At 48.1% G+C, this 19,242-nt stretch overlaps 1 protein-coding gene across 1 annotated transcript in view; it reads right to left on the bottom strand.

The window, feature by feature from the left end:
- Positions 1–18,447: 18,447 nt before the first annotated feature.
- The window catches only part of ATG16L2 (autophagy related 16 like 2), a 104,605-nt gene continuing 103,810 nt past the window's right edge, over positions 18,448–19,242 (bottom strand). The window contains exon 18 of the mRNA XM_030199316.1: positions 18,448–19,131. Coding sequence (XP_030055176.1) covers positions 19,038–19,131 — 94 coding nt within the window. The 3' untranslated portion in view covers positions 18,448–19,037. The remainder of the gene's footprint in view (positions 19,132–19,242) is intronic.

The following is a 19,242-nucleotide window of genomic DNA, read 5'->3' as shown; positions in this document are numbered from 1 at the left end:
ACTTAGACTACTGCAATGGAATTTATGCGGGATGTAAAGAACAAACCTTAAAGAAACTTCAGACCACTCAAAACACGGCAGCTAGGCTTATATTTGGTAAAACGCGATTTGAAAGCGAAAAAACCCCTCCACGAAAAACTACACTGGCTCCCAATCAAAGAACGCATCGCCTTCAAAATCTGCACCCTGGTTCACAGGCGTATTTTCAAAGCACTTAGACTTACAAAGTTAGATAGTAACCTATGGAACTTTGTAAGTCTAAGTGCTTTGAAAATGAGCCCCAGACTATCATCTACGGGGAAGCCCCGAGTTACATGACAGACTTGATCGACTTACCAATTAGAAAATACATCCGAATCAACCCGATCTTATCTAAATCTGCACTACCCAAGGACAGGCGCATGTGGCACCCCCTCCCCAGTGGCGTGCACCTGGGGTGGACCGCTCCCACCGCCCCCCCCCCCTTTGTACGCCACTGATGTAAAGAAATGAGAAAAGTGGGAAATACCCTCAGAAACCAAGGCTCCCGCCAAGGCCTAGTCAACAAGGCACTATTATCTATAAAAGACTTTGTGCCCGGAGACGCATTCAAGATGGCGTCGGGGTAAGACGTGTGGTCTGAGCTCGGAGGACTCTTTCAATTCAGTTTAGTCTGCTTTCTATTGCTATGCCCAAAAGAAAGGGAAAAACGAGAGGTGGTAGCTCCTTACCCTCTAAGGACCCTCCTAGACGGCAACCTCCGATAACCGACTACACAGCTCCAGTTACTACATCGGGCGTCCTGCAGATTGAGGCGGAGAGGAGCCTCGATCAGGGGAGTGAATTATCACTCAGCCCAAGGAGTCCGTGTTTGCCTCGAGTAGTAGGTATCGACGCGAAAGGAAGTCCCGCCCCACAGTACGAAGCTGGGGAATCGGGGAAGGAGCACTCCCTTAGCGTTGCGCTGCTACAACCGGGATTTTCCCGCCAAGAACCGAATCAAACATCTACTCCCAGAAGCAGCAGTAGTCCGATTAACATCCAAGAAGAAACCCGGCCCGTTCAGGAAATGGCGGACCAACGGTTGGAACCTGTACTGCAACTACAGCCTCTGGAGAAACCAACAAAGGTGACGTTGGAATCTTTGTGGGGGGCGATGGAATCCTTGCATAAAATATGTTTTTCCCTAGTTTCCAGTCTTCAAACTAATACTTTAAAGACAGAGACCCTTCAATCAGAATTGGTATCCCAAGCAAATAATCTGAAACAATGTGAACTTTCTATCTCACAATTGAAAGAACAAGAATATAAATTACTTCAAAATGCAGACCTGATGCACAGGAAGATTGAAAACTTAGAGAATGGATCTAGAAATTTAAATTTGAGGTTTTTGAATTTTCCCTTTGTTAAATTTATTCCACTGAGAGATCTGTTCAATAAGTTCTTGAAAGAAGTCTTTAAATATCCTGAGACAAATTTTCCTCCCATACAAAAACTTTATCTATTGCCTGTTCGAGATATTAAAGGAAAAGATAAAGCAGTGGAGAATACTGCTGTGGAAAACTTGGATGTGTCTGCTCTGTTAGAGCAGTCACAGGAAGAGGTAGAATTTAGGTCTACATTATTGGTATCCTTCGTTTTCCTCACAGACAAAGAGGCAATTTTGAGGCAATATTTAAAACAAATTTCTTCTGCTGTTTTCTTGGGAGAAAGAATTCAAATTTTCCCAGATGTGTCAAGGACTACACAAGAGCGCCGAAAAAAGTTTTTGACGATGAGGCAAGAGACTATACAATTGGGAGCTAAGTTTCAGCTTCGATTTCCCTGTAAATGCGTAGTGTTCTATGAAAACAAGACATTTCATTTCTTTGATGTTTTGCAATTGCGATCTTTTTTAAATGCAAGGTTACCTAAACCACCACAGGAACCAATGGAAGGACTTTAATTATTATTAGTAGTGACAACCCCAACGCATTCTTGATTTAAACATATATATTACTTGTAGTATTCTTATCCTCTTATAAGATTTACTTAATGTCTCCCCTCTTGTTGAGGACTACAAACAATGACACTAATTTGATGAGAATATTTTCTCTAATTATGTTTCCTTATTATGTAAATTACTTATTATTTCTTGACAAAGTTCAGCTTTGGAATGTAATTGTAAAATTTATAAATAAAAAAAAAAAAAAAAAAAAAAGACTTTGTGCCCGTGAACAAGTTTCTTTCATGGGGTAAATATTCCCTACTTCACTCGTTCAATATACAAAAATGCCCATAATAGAGCACAGAGTTTAAGAATAACCGAGTAACAGAAACTGTTCAAGCTACAGCATGGCATGCATCAACTTAGCTTAATAAATGCTGGCTTGACAACCCCACATTTCAACTGTTGATTTTCAACGGGGCCCGATTCGTTTCACCCATAACAGGGCTTCATCAGGAACCACTCAGTTGGATCATACTGTCAGGGGCAGGGCTGTGCCTAGGGTCTCTGGCGCCCCCCTGCGGAGTATCAGTTGGCGCTGGCGCACGTGCACCCCCACCAGACTCCCTCCGATGTCTGCACAGCGTCAGTGAAAGCGCTGCCTGTCTGACGTCTCTCCACCAGCCCAGCCTTCCCTTCGCTCGTTCATTCAATCTGTGTCCCGCCTTCTTCTGACATCATTTCCTTGAGGGCAGGACACCCACCAGCCCAGCCTTCCCTTCGCTCGTTTGTTCCCTCTGTGTCCTGCCTTCTTCTGACATCATTTCCTTGAGGGCAGGACACAGGGCAGGACACCCACCAGCCCAGCCTTCCTTTCGCTCGTTTGTTCCCTCTGTGTCCCGCCTTCTTCTGACATCATTTCCTTGAGGACAGGACACAGGGCAGGACACCCACCAGCCCAGCCTTCCTTTCGCTCGTTTGTTCCCTCTGTGTCCCGCCTTCTTCTGACATCATTTCCTTGAGGGCAGGACACAGGGCAGGACACCCACCAGCCCAGCCTTCCTTTCGCTTGTTTGTTCCCTCTGTGTCCCGCCTTCTTCTGACATCATTTCCTTGAGGACAGGACACAGGGCAGGACACCCACCAGCCCAGCCTTCCTTTCGCTCGTTTGTTCCCTCTGTGTCCCGCCTTCTTCTGACATCATTTCCTTGAGGGCAGGACACAGAGGGAACGAACGAGCGAAGGGAAGGCTGGGCTGGTGGAGAGACGTCAGAAAGGCAGCGCTTTCACGGATGCTGCGCAGACATCGGAGGGAGTCTGGTGGGGGGGCACGTGCGCCAGCGCCAACTGATACTCTGCAGGGGGGCACCAGAGACCCTAGGCACAGCCCTGCCCCTGACAGTATGATCCAACTGAGTGGTTCCTGATGAAGCCCTGTTATGGGTGAAACGAATCGGGCCCCGTTGAAAATCAACAGTTGAAATGTGGGGTTGTCAAGCCAGCATTTATTAAGCTAAGTTGATGCATGCCATGCTGTAGCTTGAACAGTTTCTGTTACTCGGTTATTCTTAAACTCTGTGCTCTATTATGGGCATTTTTGTATATTGAACGAGTGAAGTAGGGAATATTTACCCCATGAAAGAAACTTGTTCACGGGCACAAAGTCTTTTATAGATAATAGTGCCTTGTTGACTAGGCCTTGGCGGGAGCCTTGGTTTCTGAGGGTATTTCCCACTTTTCTCATTTCTTTACATTCATTTTACACAACCCTTTGGATTGTGTTTGGCTGTTTTTCAGTTCTCTGGAGTATAAGTAACATAAAGTCTGTTTTACTCTTTTGGGATCTTGCCAGGCACTTATGACCTGGATTGGCCACAGCTGGAAACAGAATACTGGGCATAATGGACCTTTGGTCTATGCCAGTAGGGCAGTGTTTATAATCCTTCATCTCTCTAAAAGACCTGAAGGAGGAGGGGGAGGTGTCTAATGTAATTCAAGCCCATATGGGACAGGTTGAAAGGGAGACAAACACTGAGCAGTGTGTGTAGCATCACAGCAGACAGGTACAAATGGGCAGACTGAATGGACCAACAGGTCTCAACATCAGTTGAGGGGGAGTTGATGTTCAAAAGATTTATCCAGGCAACTTAAGGACTTATTTAGAGAAATCCTAAATTTTGAATATCTCACTCTGAACTCCAGGTAACTTCCGACTGCAGAATTTGTTCTCTGACCAAAAGTTAACCGGTTCAATAAGGAATGATACACGCAGGGTCTGCGATAAAACTTTAACTGAAGAGCACTAATATTCGGCACGATCCAGTTAAATCTGTGCATAACAACTATTTCCCCTCTTCTGTATCTCTTTCTTCTTTTGTTCAGTAAGTGCTGGGGGACCAAACACACACCAGGTGCATTATCTCATTAAGTGGTCTTCCTGAGAGCGAACATGTCAACCACTAAATCAATTGAACTGACTATTAACCTTTTGAGCATTTATCATACCAAGCAATAAAGAAATAATTTCTTCTTAAGATCTTGAAATACCATCAAATTATACGGGGGGGGGGGGGGGGGGGGGGGGGGGTATCAAAGTACCACAATCGCATGCATCATTTGAGCCCAATATGGAGTTAGCTGATCCTATTTTCCATTTTTTGATGTCAGAAACATGAAAATTATTTCCTTTGGAATTTCTTTTCCTCTCGAATAATTTTCATACGTCTGACATAAAAAAAAATGGAAAACAAGGTTAGGGTTACTCTTTCTCCCAGGTAACCCCGCTGTGGATTGTTAGTTTGCTAGGATCAGTCTGCTGTTCTAAAGAACTCAGTTCACAGGTTACAAATGGCGCTTGATATTCAGCCAGGGTGGTAGATGTTTTTCGGGGTTTTTTTTTTCAACAACAGCTGGCAAAGCAGAGCAGTGGGCTGAGAACCTGGGGATTCCAGTTCAAATCCCACTCTAGCCAGCTCCCTGTGATCTTGGGTAAGTCAATTAACCGCCCCTTGCCTCAGGTGCAAACTCGGGGCCCCTTTGACAAAGCTGCGGCAAAAGGGGGCCAGCGCTGTCATTGGCGCATGTTTTACCGCAGCTGGTAAAAGGGAAGGTCTGGTTCTCCTCCTACCTCTCACCTTTAGTGGACACTCTGGTGGATCCTCTTCCACTTCTATCCCACTACCAATCGGTGTACCTCAAGGTTCTGTTCTCGGTCCTCTCCTGTTCTCCATCTACACTTCTTCCCTTGGCTCTCTGATATCATCCCATGGCTTTCAATACCATCTCTATGCTGATGACTCCCAAATCTACCTCTCTACCCCTGAAATCTCAACCAGCATCCAGACCAAATTATCAGCCTGCCTATCTGATATCGCTGCCTGGATGTCTCAACGTCATCTGAAACTTAACATGGCCAAAACCGAGCTTCTCATCTTTCCCCCTAAACCCACCTCTCCTCTTCCCCCTTTCTCTATTTCTGTGGATGGCACTCTCACTCTCCCTGTCTCATCAGCTTGTAACCTTGGGGTCATCTTTGACTCCTCTCTCTCCTTCTCTGCTCACATTCAGCAGATTGCCAAAACCTGTCATTTCTTTCTCTATAACATCAGCAAATTCCGTCCCTTCATCTCTGAGCACACTGTCAGAACCCTTATCCACACTCTTATCACCTCTCATCTAGATTATTGCAACCTGCTTCTCACCGGCCTCCCACTTAGCCATCTCTCTCCTCTTCAATCAGTCCAAAACTCTGCTGCGCGACTCATTTTCCGCCAGAGTCGCTATGCTCACATCAGCCCTCTCCTCAAGTCACTTCACTGGCTCCCTATCCGTTTCCGCATTCAATTCAAACTTCTCTTACTGACCTATAAGTACATTCACTCTACCGCTCCCCAGTGCCTCCCCACCCTTGTCTCTCTCTACGCCCCCCCTCGGGTACTCCGTTCTGTGGATAAATCTCTCTTGTCCGTCCCCTTCTCCTCTACTGCTAATTCCAGACTCCGTTCCTTTTATCTCTCTGCACCTCACGCCTGGAATAGATTTCCCCAGCCTGTACGTCTAGCCCCGTCCTTAGCTGTCTTCAAATCCAGGCTAAAAGCCCACCTCTTTGACACTGCTTTTGACTCCTGACACTTGCTTTTGACTCCCAACCACTACTCACTTGCCCTGTACCTTTTGTTCCCACCACTTTAATTCCCTTACCTCTTAGTTATTCTGTCTGTGTGCCTGTATTTAGATTGTGAGCTCTTTGAGCAGCGACTGTCTTTTTTGTGTATGGTGTACAGTACTGCGTATGCCTTGTAGCGCTTTAGAAGTGATAAGTAGTAGTAGTAGGCAGCAAGTAAAGCCACGTGGCCATTTCGGGTGTGGGGGGGGGGGAAGCCCTTACCGCCACCCATTGAAGTAGGGCTTCAACGCTAACCCAGCGGTAAGCACTGCCCAATTATCGCCAGGTACAATCCAGCGCTACAAATAATGGCACCGGAAATAATGGAGTGGAAGAGGTGGGAAGTACCACCAGGCTGCTGCGGTACTTCCATTATAGCGAGCGGTAAGCCCGTGTTGGGCTTAGCGCTGCTTGGTAAAAGGAACCCTCCAGGGACAGAAAAATAGCTACTGTACCTGAATGTAAGAACAAAGACAACTTCTAGGCATGAATTCTACCAGTGGAGGAGTGGCCTAGTGATTAGGGTGGTGGACTTTGGTCCTGGGGAACTGAGGAACTGAGTTAAATTCCCACTTCAGGCACAGGCAGCTCCTTGTGACTCTGGGCAAGTCACTTAACCCTCCATTGCCCCATGTAAGCCGCATTGAGCCTGCCATGAGTGGGAAAGCGCAGGATACAAATGTAACAAAAATAAAATAGATACTATTGGAGATTCTACATGGAATGTTGCTACTATTGGAGATTCTACATGGAATGTTGCTATTCCACTAGCAACATTCCATGTAGAAGGCTGCACAGGCTTCTGTTTCTGTGAGTCTGACGTGCAGGACGTCAGACTCACAGAAGCAGAAGCCTGCGCGGCCACATTGGTGATCTGCAAGGGCCGACTTCTACATGGAATGTTGCTAGTGGAATAGCAACATTCCATGTAGAATCTCAAATAGTAGCAACAGTGGAGGAGTGGCCTAGTGGTTAGGTTGTGGACTTTGGTCCTGGGGAGGAACTGAGTTTGATTCCCACTTCAGGCACAGGCAGCTCCTTGTGACTCTGGGCAAGTCACTTAACCCTCCATTGCCCCATGTAAGCCGCATTGAGCCTGCCATGAGTGGGAAAGCGCGGGGTACAAATGTAACAAAAAAAAACCCCACCCCCCTCCACACACACACTTACAGGTCAATATTCAAAGCAATGTAATCGGCCAGAAACAGCTCCAGGCATGTTACATCACCTATTCGGAGATAACTAGTCATTTTCAGTGACACTTTAACCAGTTAGTTCTGCTAAAAATATCTGTTTAGCACATAACATAGTAGATGACGGCAGATAAAGACCTGTAAGGTCCATCCAGTGTCTGCCTAACAAGATAAACTCATTACATATGGTATGATGTGATACTTCATATATATATATATATATATATATATGATTTGTCCTTGCCATTTTCAGGATATAGACCGTAGAAGTCTGCCCAGCACTGTCCTTGTTCTAAAATTACTGAAGTAAACATCGAAGCCCCTGCAAAGCTCCACTTCAGCCCATCCAATTCTATTCAGCCATGATCAGGGTACAGGCTGTAGAAGTCTGCCCAGCACTGGCCTTGTTCTCCACCTTCTGAATCTGTCCAGTCACGATCAGAGCACAGACCATAAACGTTTGCCCATCTCACACAAAACCAGCTATTTTGGGGCGTTCCAACGATGGAGTCAGAACTTGGCCGACTGTCGATATTCAGCACTTAAAAACTAGTAAATTTAATAAGAATCGGAGAAAATCTTTCTTCACGCGACGTGTAATTAAACTCTGGAATTCATTGCCAGAGAATGTGGTAAAGGCGGTTAGCTTAGCGGGGTTTTAAAAAGGTCTGGACGGCTTCTTAAGGGAAAAGTCCATAGACCATTATTAAGTTGACTTGGGGAAAATCCACTGCTTATTTCTGGGATAAGCAGCATAAAATATATTGAATTTTTTCGGGATCTTGCCGGGTATTTGTGACCTGGATTGGCCACTGTTGGAAACAGGATGCTGGGCTTGATAGACCTTTGGTCTCTCCCAGTGTGGCAATACTTATGTACCAGCCAGGGTAACCATAGAAACAGGACTGCATAAAAGTCAGTCCTGTCTTTATGCAGTGTCCTGTACCTGGTTAAATGCTGAATTATTGAACTTAACCGGCTATGTTTTAGCTGGCTCTGCAAACCTAGAAATTCAGTGCCGAAGTCTGAACATGGCTCAGCATTCAATTTCCAAACATTAACGCCTGCAGCGGTCAGCACCACGCTGAGTGTCACCAGCTGAATACTGATCCCTTTAATTAAGTCTGAGCTATCAGTGCAAGCTCTGCTCTCTCAGATGCACTGCTCACAGCACCTCCCTCTGCAGCCAGAAGGCAGAGAACAGACCCATGCAACGGGTGGAAGAGGTTCTGCTGGTACCTTCGGAACCTCCTGATGGAATTTAAACACCTCCACTAGTGTCACTGAAGGAGACTTTGGACATCTGGTACTAATACTCCGTTATGTCCTCTCTGTCTAAAACTCAGTACCAGGGGCGTAGCCAGACCTCAAGGTGGGAGGGGGCTGCAGCCCAAGGTGGGGGGGGCATATTTGGGTCACTGCCCCGCTGCCACCACCTCACCGCCCCCTCCGCTGCTCACCTCAAATACCTTGGCTGGTGGTGGAGGGGGGGTGGTCCCCAACTCCCGCCGGCTGAAGACTTAGTTCATCTAGCGCTGGTCTGCGGCAGCTCCGCCGCATTGCCTGCCCCGCTGTCTCTTCCCCTCATGTCCAGCACGCTCCTTTTAGTGAAACTGGGCATGCTCAATTTCACTAAAAGGAGGAGAGCAGGGCAGGCACTGCGGCGGAGCTGCCGCAGACCAGCGCTAGATGAAGTCTTCAGCTGGCAGGAGTTGGGGACCCCTGCCAGTCAACCGGGGGCCCCCATGGCCCCACCTAGCTATGCCACTGCTCAGTACTGTCATTATTTATTTATTTGTTGTATTTGTATCCCACCTATTTGCAGGCTCAATGTGGCTTACATAGTACAGTAATGGCGATCGCCAATTCCGGTATGAGAAAAACAGAGTGGTATTGCGATAGAGTTCATGAGTGACAGACTAAATTAGGTAATCAAGGAGGAAGAGTTAAGTTTTGTCCAGTTCTGGTATAGGTTTCGTTGTGTTGCAGGGTTCAGGTGTTTAAGAATCTCAAAGAGTAGCAACATTCCATGTAGAACCCCAAAGAATAGCAAGATTCTAGAATCCTAAAGGGTGGCAAGATTCCATGCAGAATCTCAAAGAGTAGCAACATTCCATGCACAATCTCAAAGAGTTGCAACATTCCATGTAGAACCCCAAAGAATAGCAAGATTCTAGAATCCTAAAGAGTGACAAGATTCCATGCAGAATTTATTTGTTGCATTTGTATTTATTTGTTGCATTTGTATCCCACATTTTCCCCACCTATTTGCAGGCTCAATGTGGCTTACATAGTACCGTGATGGCGATCGCCAGTTCCGGTATGAGAAATACAGAGTGGTATTGCGATAGAGTTCATGAGTGACAGAGTAAATTAGGTAATCAAGGAGGAAGAATTAAGTTTTGTCCAGGTCTGGTATACGTTTCGTTGTGTTGCAAGGTTCAGGTGTTTAAGTTGGATTGTTATGGTATGCCTTTTTGAACAAGTTGGTTTTTGATGCTTTCCGGAAGTTTGTTAGGTCTTGCATTGTTTTCGTGACGTTTGGTAGTGCATTCCATAGTTGCATGTATGTAAGAGAAAGCTGGATGCATAGGTTGATTTATATTTTAGTCCTTTGCCGCTTGGGTAGTGGAGATTTAGGTATGTGCGTGTTGACCTTTTTGTGTTTCTGGTTGGTAAGTCTATGAGGTCTGCCATGTATACCGGGGCCTCAACGTGAATAATTTTATGAACCAGGGTGCAGATTTTGAATGCAATTCGTTGATTGGGAGCCAATGCAGTTTTTCTCGTAAGGGTTTAGCGCTTTCAAATCTCGTTTTTCCAAATATGAGTCTGGCTGCGGTGTTTTGGACAGTTTGGAGTTTCTTAATGATTTGTTCTTTGCATCTGGCATAGATTGCATTGCAGTAGTCTAGGTGACTTAGTACCATTGATTGTACCAGGCTGCGGAATATTTCCCTCGGGAAGAAAGGTTTTACTCGTTTGAGTTTCCACATTGAGTGGAACATTTTCTTTGTTGTAATTTTCGCTTGGCTTTCTAGCGTGAGGTTTCAGTCGATTGTAACTCTGAGAATTTTCAGGCTGTCTGAAACAGGAAGGGTGTAATCTGGGGTGTTTATTCGTGTTGTATTGGGATGAGACAATGTGTTTTTTCTGCGTTGAGTTTTAGTTGAAATGTATCCGCCCAAGAGTTCATGATTTGCAGGCTGAGTTTGATCTCCAAGCTGGGATGGAAGGATGATGCGATGGGGAAGCAAGAGTGGTTGAGAGCATCCAGGGTGTTAGGGGATCAGTGCAGGGATGGGGGAGAGACATAAGGAATTAGAAAGGAACTGAAGGGGTAGGGGGATTGGAGAAAAGTGGAGAAGGGACTGGAGAAGGGGGCAAGTGGATAGAGAGGGTACAGAGACTGTAAGGGGGTCTGAGTGCAGGAAGATGGGGAGAGAAATGGGTCCAGGAATGCTAGAGAGTGGGATAGTGAGGGAGGGGTTTCAGAAGTGGTGGGGTGTTGAGTGAAGGAATTAAAAGGGTTGCAAGAGAGTGGGGAGTAAGAGGATTGGAGAGGCAGTTGAGTGTCAACGGATCGATCGTACCTCCTTCTCACAGATCCCTTTCCTCAATCCAAGATGTCTCTTTCTTCTCTCCATTCCCTTTCCCTCTCTTTCCAGTGCTCCCTGAACCCCACCCCCATCCTCTTCTCCTTCTGAACATTCGTCCCCTTCCTTCCATCCACTGTCGGTCTGAAACCTCCTGCCTGAAATACTTTCTCCACTTTCCTTCTGTGTTCCCCAAAAAAGGACAAAATAAATACAATGAGCATACAAGAAATAGCAGAAAATTGACTTTATTTTTTATATAAAGTTAAAAACATTGTACAATGTAATATGCAAATTCATGCAAATGTAACAAAAGTACTACATATTTGCTGCAAAATCTTCCATCAGCTGCCAGATGAAACTGGGGGCTGGGCTTGCGAGGTTAAAGTACCTAGAAACAAACATCTGTGTGGGGTTAGTATTTTGCCACTTCAACGCAGTGTCTTGGCGGAACTGTTAGACGGCATTTAGGACTGGCTTCGGTATATGGCACTCAAAATTTGGCGGTGAACGGAGTTCTAAGATCAGTGAAATAGTGCATAGCACCGGGGTCCGTGCTCAACTTTAGATGCACGTAAGTTAGGCATAGATCCCCGGCATTCAGGAATACGGTGTGCATCTTTAGTGAATGCCCCGCCCGTGGCCACGCCCCCTTCGAACTCCACTCTATAAGATTTGTGAGTGGATCTTTACAGGATAGCGCTTAAAAGCATTGCCAATTAATGCCAATGATTGTTAGCAGCCAATTAGCAGTGCTAATGGGAGCTATATGTGCATCTCGGCATAATGCACGACTTAGCATGTGGAAATTTGCGCTCCATTTAGAGAATCCAGCCATTATTGTCATGTTTGCCTTGTAAATACACTTTTTTTTAAAGACAGGCCTCTATGGATGTGCACCAGGGGCGTAGCCAGACCTTGACGGGAGGGGGGGCCAGAGCCCAAGGTGGGGGGGGGGCACATTTTGGCCCACCCTCCCGTCACCCATTCCTCCCCCCCCCACCACTCCTGCAAAGGTACCTTGGCTGGCAGGGTTCCCCAACCCCCGCCAGCTAAAACGTTTGTCCCGCGCTGGTCTCACATTGCCTGGTGCCCTGTTCTTTTTTCAGTCGCTATGCGCTGTACCGAGACCAGCGCAGGACAAATGCTTTAGCTGGTGGATGTTGGGAACCCCCACCAGCCAAACCGGGGCCCAAGAGCCAATTTGGGGGGGGGGGGGGGCGTCCAGGCCCCTGTAGCCCCACCACTGATGTGCACAGACAAAAATCTTCATTTCAGGAAAATTTGTAAGTTTCCCCCGATTTTTATCAATTTCCCAGTTTCTGTCCCACACTCATATTAAAAATGTTAACGGACAGAAATTGACCATACATTCGCAGATTCATTGGTAAGTGGATGAACATTAAATTGATTTTTTTTTGCAAGCTTTTTTAAGGCACCTTAAGTGAATGCATACTAATGAGCGTTACATCCCTGCAAACCTCTACTGGAATCACAGTTCCCGGCGCAGTCTGACTTCATTACAAAATCTCATATCCCCAGGGGGTGTATAATCAGCGGCATTCAACAAGTACCTGTAATCTGTAGCATCTCATAGAGAGTCATCCATCCACAGAGACCGATCCACCTTTCAGCAGTACTTGATTCACACCCTTCATTCACTAACACCACCGGGATCAACCATCGGCTGTTAAAGACCCTTAATCTGTAGAGGGCCAATGCTGCTGAACAATCCACTCGCAACGGCTCAGAATTATAATAGAGGAACCAGATCAGGTTTTGAATGGAACCTAGGTTGAGTTTTTTTTAACAGGACCAGCTTGCCTTTCTTGTCAGTGCTGTACATTTGCCCAGAGGACCTGTGGAGGGCAATTCTATAAGACACTGAATAGTCCCGGTTAGTGGCTAGCAGATAGTCTGTTATATCACCCGACATAACTGGTTATCCGCCTATTTTCAAAGCTGGTTTTGCAACCATATTTAGTCACGTGAAAAGGTGGGATATATTTGGCTGGTTTAAAGGTAACAGGCTAAGTGTATCCTACTTTATAAATGAGCTGTGACCGACGTGCCGCGCATGCGTCACTTCACAGGTCTCTCCCGAGCCACCCAGCGATTCTCCTCTCTCCCCTGCCCCCCCCCTCCAGCCACCCAGCGATTCTCCTCGCTCCCGATTACCTCCGTCGAAGCGGCCGCATCATTGAAAGCCCTGCCCGTCTCCAGCCTTCCCTTCGAGTTCGTTCCCTCAGAGTCCTGCCTTCTGACGTCATTTCCTCTTTCCGCGAGGGCGGGACTCTGAGGGAAAGAACTCGAAGGGAAGGCTAGAGATGGGCAGGACTTTCAATAAGGTGGCCGCTTCGACGGAGGTAATCTGGGGAGCGAGAATCGCTGGGTGGCTGGAGGAGGGGGCAGGAAAGAGAGGAGAATCGCTGGGTGGCTGGAGGGGGGCAGGGGAGAGAGGAGAATCACACACACTCTCTCTCACAGACACACTCGCACCCAGTCTCACTCTCTCTCTCACAGTCACTCACACACACGCTCTCAAACATACACACTCCGAGGAAATCCCTGCTAGCTACTACTACTACTACTTAACATTTCTAAAGCGCTACTGGGGTTACGCAGCGCTGTACAGGCTAACAAAGAAGGACAGTCCCTGCTCAAAGGAGCTTACAATCTAAAGGATGACATGTCAAGTTGGGGCAGTCTAGATTTCTTGAATAAAGGTGTAATGGTTACGTGCCGAAGGCGACATTGAAGAGGTGGGCTAGCGCCCGTTGCATTTCTTCCAGAAACGGGCCTTTTTTTACTAGTTCTATTATAGAATAGGGAAAGGGAATGGGACTTGATATATTGCCTTTCTGTGGTTTTTGCAACTACATTCAAAGCAGTTTGTATAGTACATACAGGTACCTATTTGTAGGTTAAGTGACTTACCCAGAGTCACAAGGAACCGCAGCAGGAATCGAACCCCAGTTTCCCCGGTATCAAAGTCCACTACACTAACCACTAGGCTACTCCTCCACTCCAGAATACTGCAACCACTTATACCAGCCATAGAGTGGTATAAACGCTTGTGCCTAGATTAGGGCAGTATGGATGCAAATCCAAGTATGTGAACACCCACCTGCACAGTCAAAGATCGTCACATACTTACACAATATAACGCATAGTGGAATATTGCCATTTGAAGGTATGTATGTTAACATATGTGAAATCTCCATTACCCAGTATCTAGTGGCCTCAAGTAGAAGACCACCTACGCATCCACCTTCTCCTATATTAGCGCTCATTTGTGGAATGGTCTACCTAAATTGGTGAAACTGACTCCTGATCACCCGACCTTCAAAAAACGCATCAAGACCTTTTTATTTGGAAGAGCCTACGCTCAAATCCCGCCTGGCATTTCTTACTTCTGAACTGTCTCTGTCAAGGCGTCATATTGATCACCACTACTCTTTCTCTTTTTTCCTTCTTTGCTTTTACCCTTTCGCTCTTACACTTCTAAGAAACTGATTGTTTGTTTGCTGACTTGATGTATGTTTTTACAGACTGTTGTAAGCCACATTGAGCCTGCCCGTGGGTGGGAAATTGTGGGATATGTTATAAATAAATATGACTAGAATACCGACATTTTATGCATGCCCTTAGCCCCTTACTCCATGCTGGGGCACCAGTACCACGTGGACACAGGCAGATGCTGTCAGAGCATGCAACTAAGTCATTAATGGTTGGCAGAGTTACCCTGTGGTTCAATGTTTACCACTGAGTTCGTACTGACCGATCACTCATTTAACATCATCTGTACTGTACATATTATACTATGAACTTAATTCAATTTAGTGATTGCTGACAAAGTCACGTAAACCCTTCACTTCGGATTCCACTGGTAACTTCCTGCTAATGAGCTGAATATGCCGCAGTACGTGTGATAATTTATCTGGCGATATGCCCTTTTGTATTGCTACCAGGGGCGTAGCTATGTGGGGCCCCGGGGGGCATGGGCTCCCATAGATTTGGCCCTGCCCCCCTGCCAACCCTTTCGACCCCCCTCCCACCACCAACCCTCCCCCGCCACCGTTGGGTACCTTTGCTGGACATCAGACTCACAGAAACAGAAGCCTGCCCTTGCAGATCAGCAACGCGGCCACGCCGGAGAAGAGGACTTCGGCCGGTGGGGGTTAGGGACCCCCGCCAGCAAAAGTACCCGACGGCGGGGGAGGGTTGGCGGTGGCAGGAAGAGGGGGTCGAAAGGGTTGGTGCTGGGGGGGTCAAAGGTGGTGGTGGTGACAGGGAGGTCAAAAATGGCAGGGGGGGGGGGTCGTCAGCGCCGCCGGGGGGGGGGGCTAAAATGTACCCCCTCACCTCGGGCTCTGGACCCCCCTCCCGCCGATGTCTGGCTACGCCCCTGATTGCTACCAATGCATTACCCGTGCGCTGTAACGTTCAGTGAATCTAATGCTACTAATGCTGTAGGTTCTGTTCTTCTCACGTTTCAGATGGACATCTGGGGAGATTTATCATTCCCCAGGGAATGATTACAAAAAAATACTTGACCAGAAGGCAGACAGAGGACACCAAGCTCTGTGTATATACTGTCTCTGCCAACGTAACTCTCTCTGCTATGTGACTGTCCCAGTTATTTTCCAGCTAAGACTCTTAAGTAAATAATTTGTTTCATAACGTGAGAACTGGAGTGGTCTGACTCATGGACTGGGTGGAGAGTGTAGCGTGTGTGGATTACTTGCCTGTGGCGTCTGGTCCTGGCCCTGTTCCCAATCAGAGAACTTAGTTATGTTAGCGGTTCCCCCACACAGTCTCCAGGCATAAGCATAAGACCTGCCATGGAGGTTCTCTCAACATTCTCCGTCCCCTCCAAGGTTGTTTCAGCTTGCGCCCCCCCCTCCCCCCCCCAGGATCGGGACATACGAGGACATCCAAATCAAAACTATTTGGACGTCCCGCCCTCCAGGTCTCTCTCAGTCAATCACAGCGCGTTTAGCTGATACCGGTGACAGCTAAACGCGCTGTGATTGGCTCAGAGACCTGGAGGGAGGGACGTCCAAATAGTTTTGATTTGGACGTCCTCACATGTCCCGATCCTTTGGGGGGGGGGGGGGCACAAGCTGAAAACAACCTTGGAGGGGACGGAGAATGTTGAGAGAACCTCCATGGCTGTGGTCATTTCAGGCACGTAAGAAAAACACATCCGAGAAGGACGCCCATCACAAAAGCTGAAGGAAAACGTCCAGGTGCTCGTCAGGGACGTCCTTTTTTTTTTTTGCTGAAGGACGTCTTTGGCATGCGCAGACCAGCCAGCATAACGATTGGCTGCTCTGCGCATGTTCAGCTGGCCGACGGGAAGGAAGGAAATCGGGTGCAAATGAGCTAACAGCGAGCAGCTCATTTGCATGCGATTTCCTTCATGCATGCCCTTTCCTTACCGAATCGCTAAGGAATCGGTAAGGAAAGGGCTCTTTACGTGGGGTTAGTGCATCTGGCCCTCTGTCCTTTCATCCACCTCCTCTCTATCACCCGGTGCTCTCGCCCTGCAGCATGCAAGCTGTCTGTGCATAACGTTATGCACACAAAGGGTGGGCAATTATATCACAGCCCATTATAAGGGCAAAGAATTGCTTTACCCATAAAAATGAGCCAACCTACGTGCATCAATCCTCACTCTCATGTTTCACAACATGTCAAAGAAAAGCCCAGACAGTTCCTCTGAGAATCACCAGAAGGGGGGGGGGGGGGGGGGGGGGGGGGGGCTTTTGCTCTGCATCTAACCAACATAGCAACATAGTAGATGATGGATAAAGGATAAAGACCTGTACGGACCAGTGGCGTAGCTACGTGGGGCCAGGGGGCCTGGGCCCCCGTAGATTTGGCCCTGGACCCCCCTGCCGACGACCCTCTTGACACCCCCTCCCGTCGCCAACCCTTCCCCGCCGTCGCCAAGGGCTACCTTTGCTGGCGGGGGACCCCAATCCCCGCCAGCTGAGGAGGTCCTCTTCTTCCGAAGGCTTCGTTCTGTTTCTGACGTCCTGCACGTTGGGTGTGCAGGACGTCAGACTCACAGAAACAGAACGAAGCCTTAACGTGCAGGATGTCAGAAACAGAATGAAGCCTTTGGAGGAAGAAGAGGACCTCCTCGGCTGGCACGGATTGGGGTCCCCCACCAGCAAAGGTAGCCCACGGCGACGGCAGGGGAGGGTTGGCGGTGGGAGGGGGGTCGTCGGCAGGGGTCGTCAAAGTTGGCGGTGGCGGGGGGCGGTAATGGCGGGGGGGGGGGGGAGGCTAAAATGTGCCCCGTCACCTCGGGCTCTGGCCTCCGCCTCCCGCCGAAATCTGGCTACGCCCCTGGTACGGACCATCTAGTCTGCCCAACAAGATAAACTCATAGCGTATGGTATGATGCAATATAACATATGAATACTTGATCTTCATCATTCCTTGCCATCGTCGGGGCACAGATTGTACAAGTCTGCCTGGAGCACTGGTCCTTATTCCCTAACTACTGGAGTTGCCATTGAAGCCCACTCCAGCCCATCCAGGTCTGCTTCGCTATAATTGGGACACAGACCGATGTGAATCTGAGGCAAATTAAAAAAAAAAAAAAAAAAAATCTTTCGCGCTGGAATCAGAACAAAAGCCATCTGGCTCATTCATGCATTTCCATTTCTAGCCGTACATTAACATAAGCTCTGAAGACGACAATAACCCACATCTATGCACGTAGACGCTACCTTCAGCTTTCTGTATTACTCTTAGATCAGTAACACCCCCCTGACAGCAGCTGAGATAACTGGCTAGGAATTAGGATGCAGATTTGGTTCTACCTCACATGGAGTGGGGTGGCAAGAGTTCATCATTATCACCTTCTCAATCCAACCATCCAACAAAGATTCCGTGGGTGAAGCTGCACCTTGGAAGGAACCATGTTCACAGCAGGAGGACAGCAAACCTCCTTTGCTTCAGAAACATTTGGTACAATCCACCTACCTCAATGACCCAGATAGCTTACAGCTATCATCCTTGACATGATATTAGGAGGCCTTTTTTAGTTTTTCCTCTAATTGCAGGATGTTTTTATTGCTGCGTTCAATTGGAGGGAGAATTAGAAGCAGAGGCGTAGCTACGTGGGGCCAGGGGGGCCTGGGACCCCGTAGATTTGGCCCTGGACCCCCCTGCCGACGACCCTCTCGACCCCCGCCCTCCCGTCGCCAACCCTCCCCCGCTACCTTTGCTGGCGGGGGACCCCAACCCCCGCCAGCCGAGGTCCTCTTCTTCCGGCGCAAGGCTTCGTTCTGTTTCTGTGAGTCAGACGTCCTGCACGTCAGACTCACAGAAACAGAACGACGCCTTGCGCCGGAAGAGGAGGACCTCGGCTGACGGGAGTCGGAGTCCTCTGCCGTCAAAGGTAGGGGACGGCGGGGGAGGGTTGGTGGCGAGAGGGGGGGGGGGTCGAGAGGGTCGTCGGCGGGGGGGGGGGGTCAAAGTTGTTGTTGGCGGCGATCGCAGGGGGGGCGGCGGCGCCAGGGGAGGGGGCTAAAATGTGCCCCCTCGCCTCAGGCTCTGGACCCCCACTCACGCCGAAGTCTGGCTAGGCCCCTGCTTAGAAGTGTTAGAATTAAAGCAATGTTTGTGCAGCGCTGCGTACGCTTTGTAGCGCTATATAAATGCTAAATAGTAGTAATGGTTGTATTATATTGTTCTTTGTTTAGATTTACAGTCTGCCATTAGTTTTTCACCGTGTGTAAGAAACATCTTCTATGCACAGGTATACGGAACTGAATTTGCAGTCACCCTGCCGCTCGATTGGCTAAACAACACTCGGTCCTTTTATAAGCGAGACGGCTGCCAAGCTCGACAGGAAATGCTTTTCACGAGCGTTCTAGCAATGCATTGAATACCACGAAGAGGAGAAGGCTGAAAGTGCTACAACTCCCCCAGATAAAACAGGAACAGAGGGTTAGTATCTTGGATCTCATTCACGTGAAGTCTCGGGCTGTCGCGTCAGGTGTACGTGCATCTCTCAGCATTCCAGGGCAGCGCCAGCGGGAGCTCCTGTCAAAACGAAGCTCCCTCGCAGGGTTTCTGCTTGAACCGAACAGTCGCTTCGAGTGCAGCCGTCCGAGAATGAAATCCGGCTTCCGACAGGACCCCGGGCTTCAGGTTCAAAATGCGCTCCAGAGAACGGCCATCTTTCTTCTGTCTACGCTTACGACATACTCCCCGGACAGGGACCAGGCCACTGCATTCACAGAAGCACTAGAAAGGGTGGGTGGAGGAAGAGAGAGAAAAAGCCAATTAACAACCGGTACGAGTCGAATCAGAGAATTAAAAAAGTCTTTTAGTTACTCACCCACCAGCACAGCATCA

Source organism: Microcaecilia unicolor, chromosome 4, assembly GCF_901765095.1.
Source record: "Microcaecilia unicolor chromosome 4, aMicUni1.1, whole genome shotgun sequence".
Classification (NCBI taxonomy): Eukaryota; Metazoa; Chordata; class Amphibia; order Gymnophiona; family Siphonopidae; genus Microcaecilia; species Microcaecilia unicolor.
This window is presented reverse-complemented; position numbering and strand designations above follow the sequence as displayed.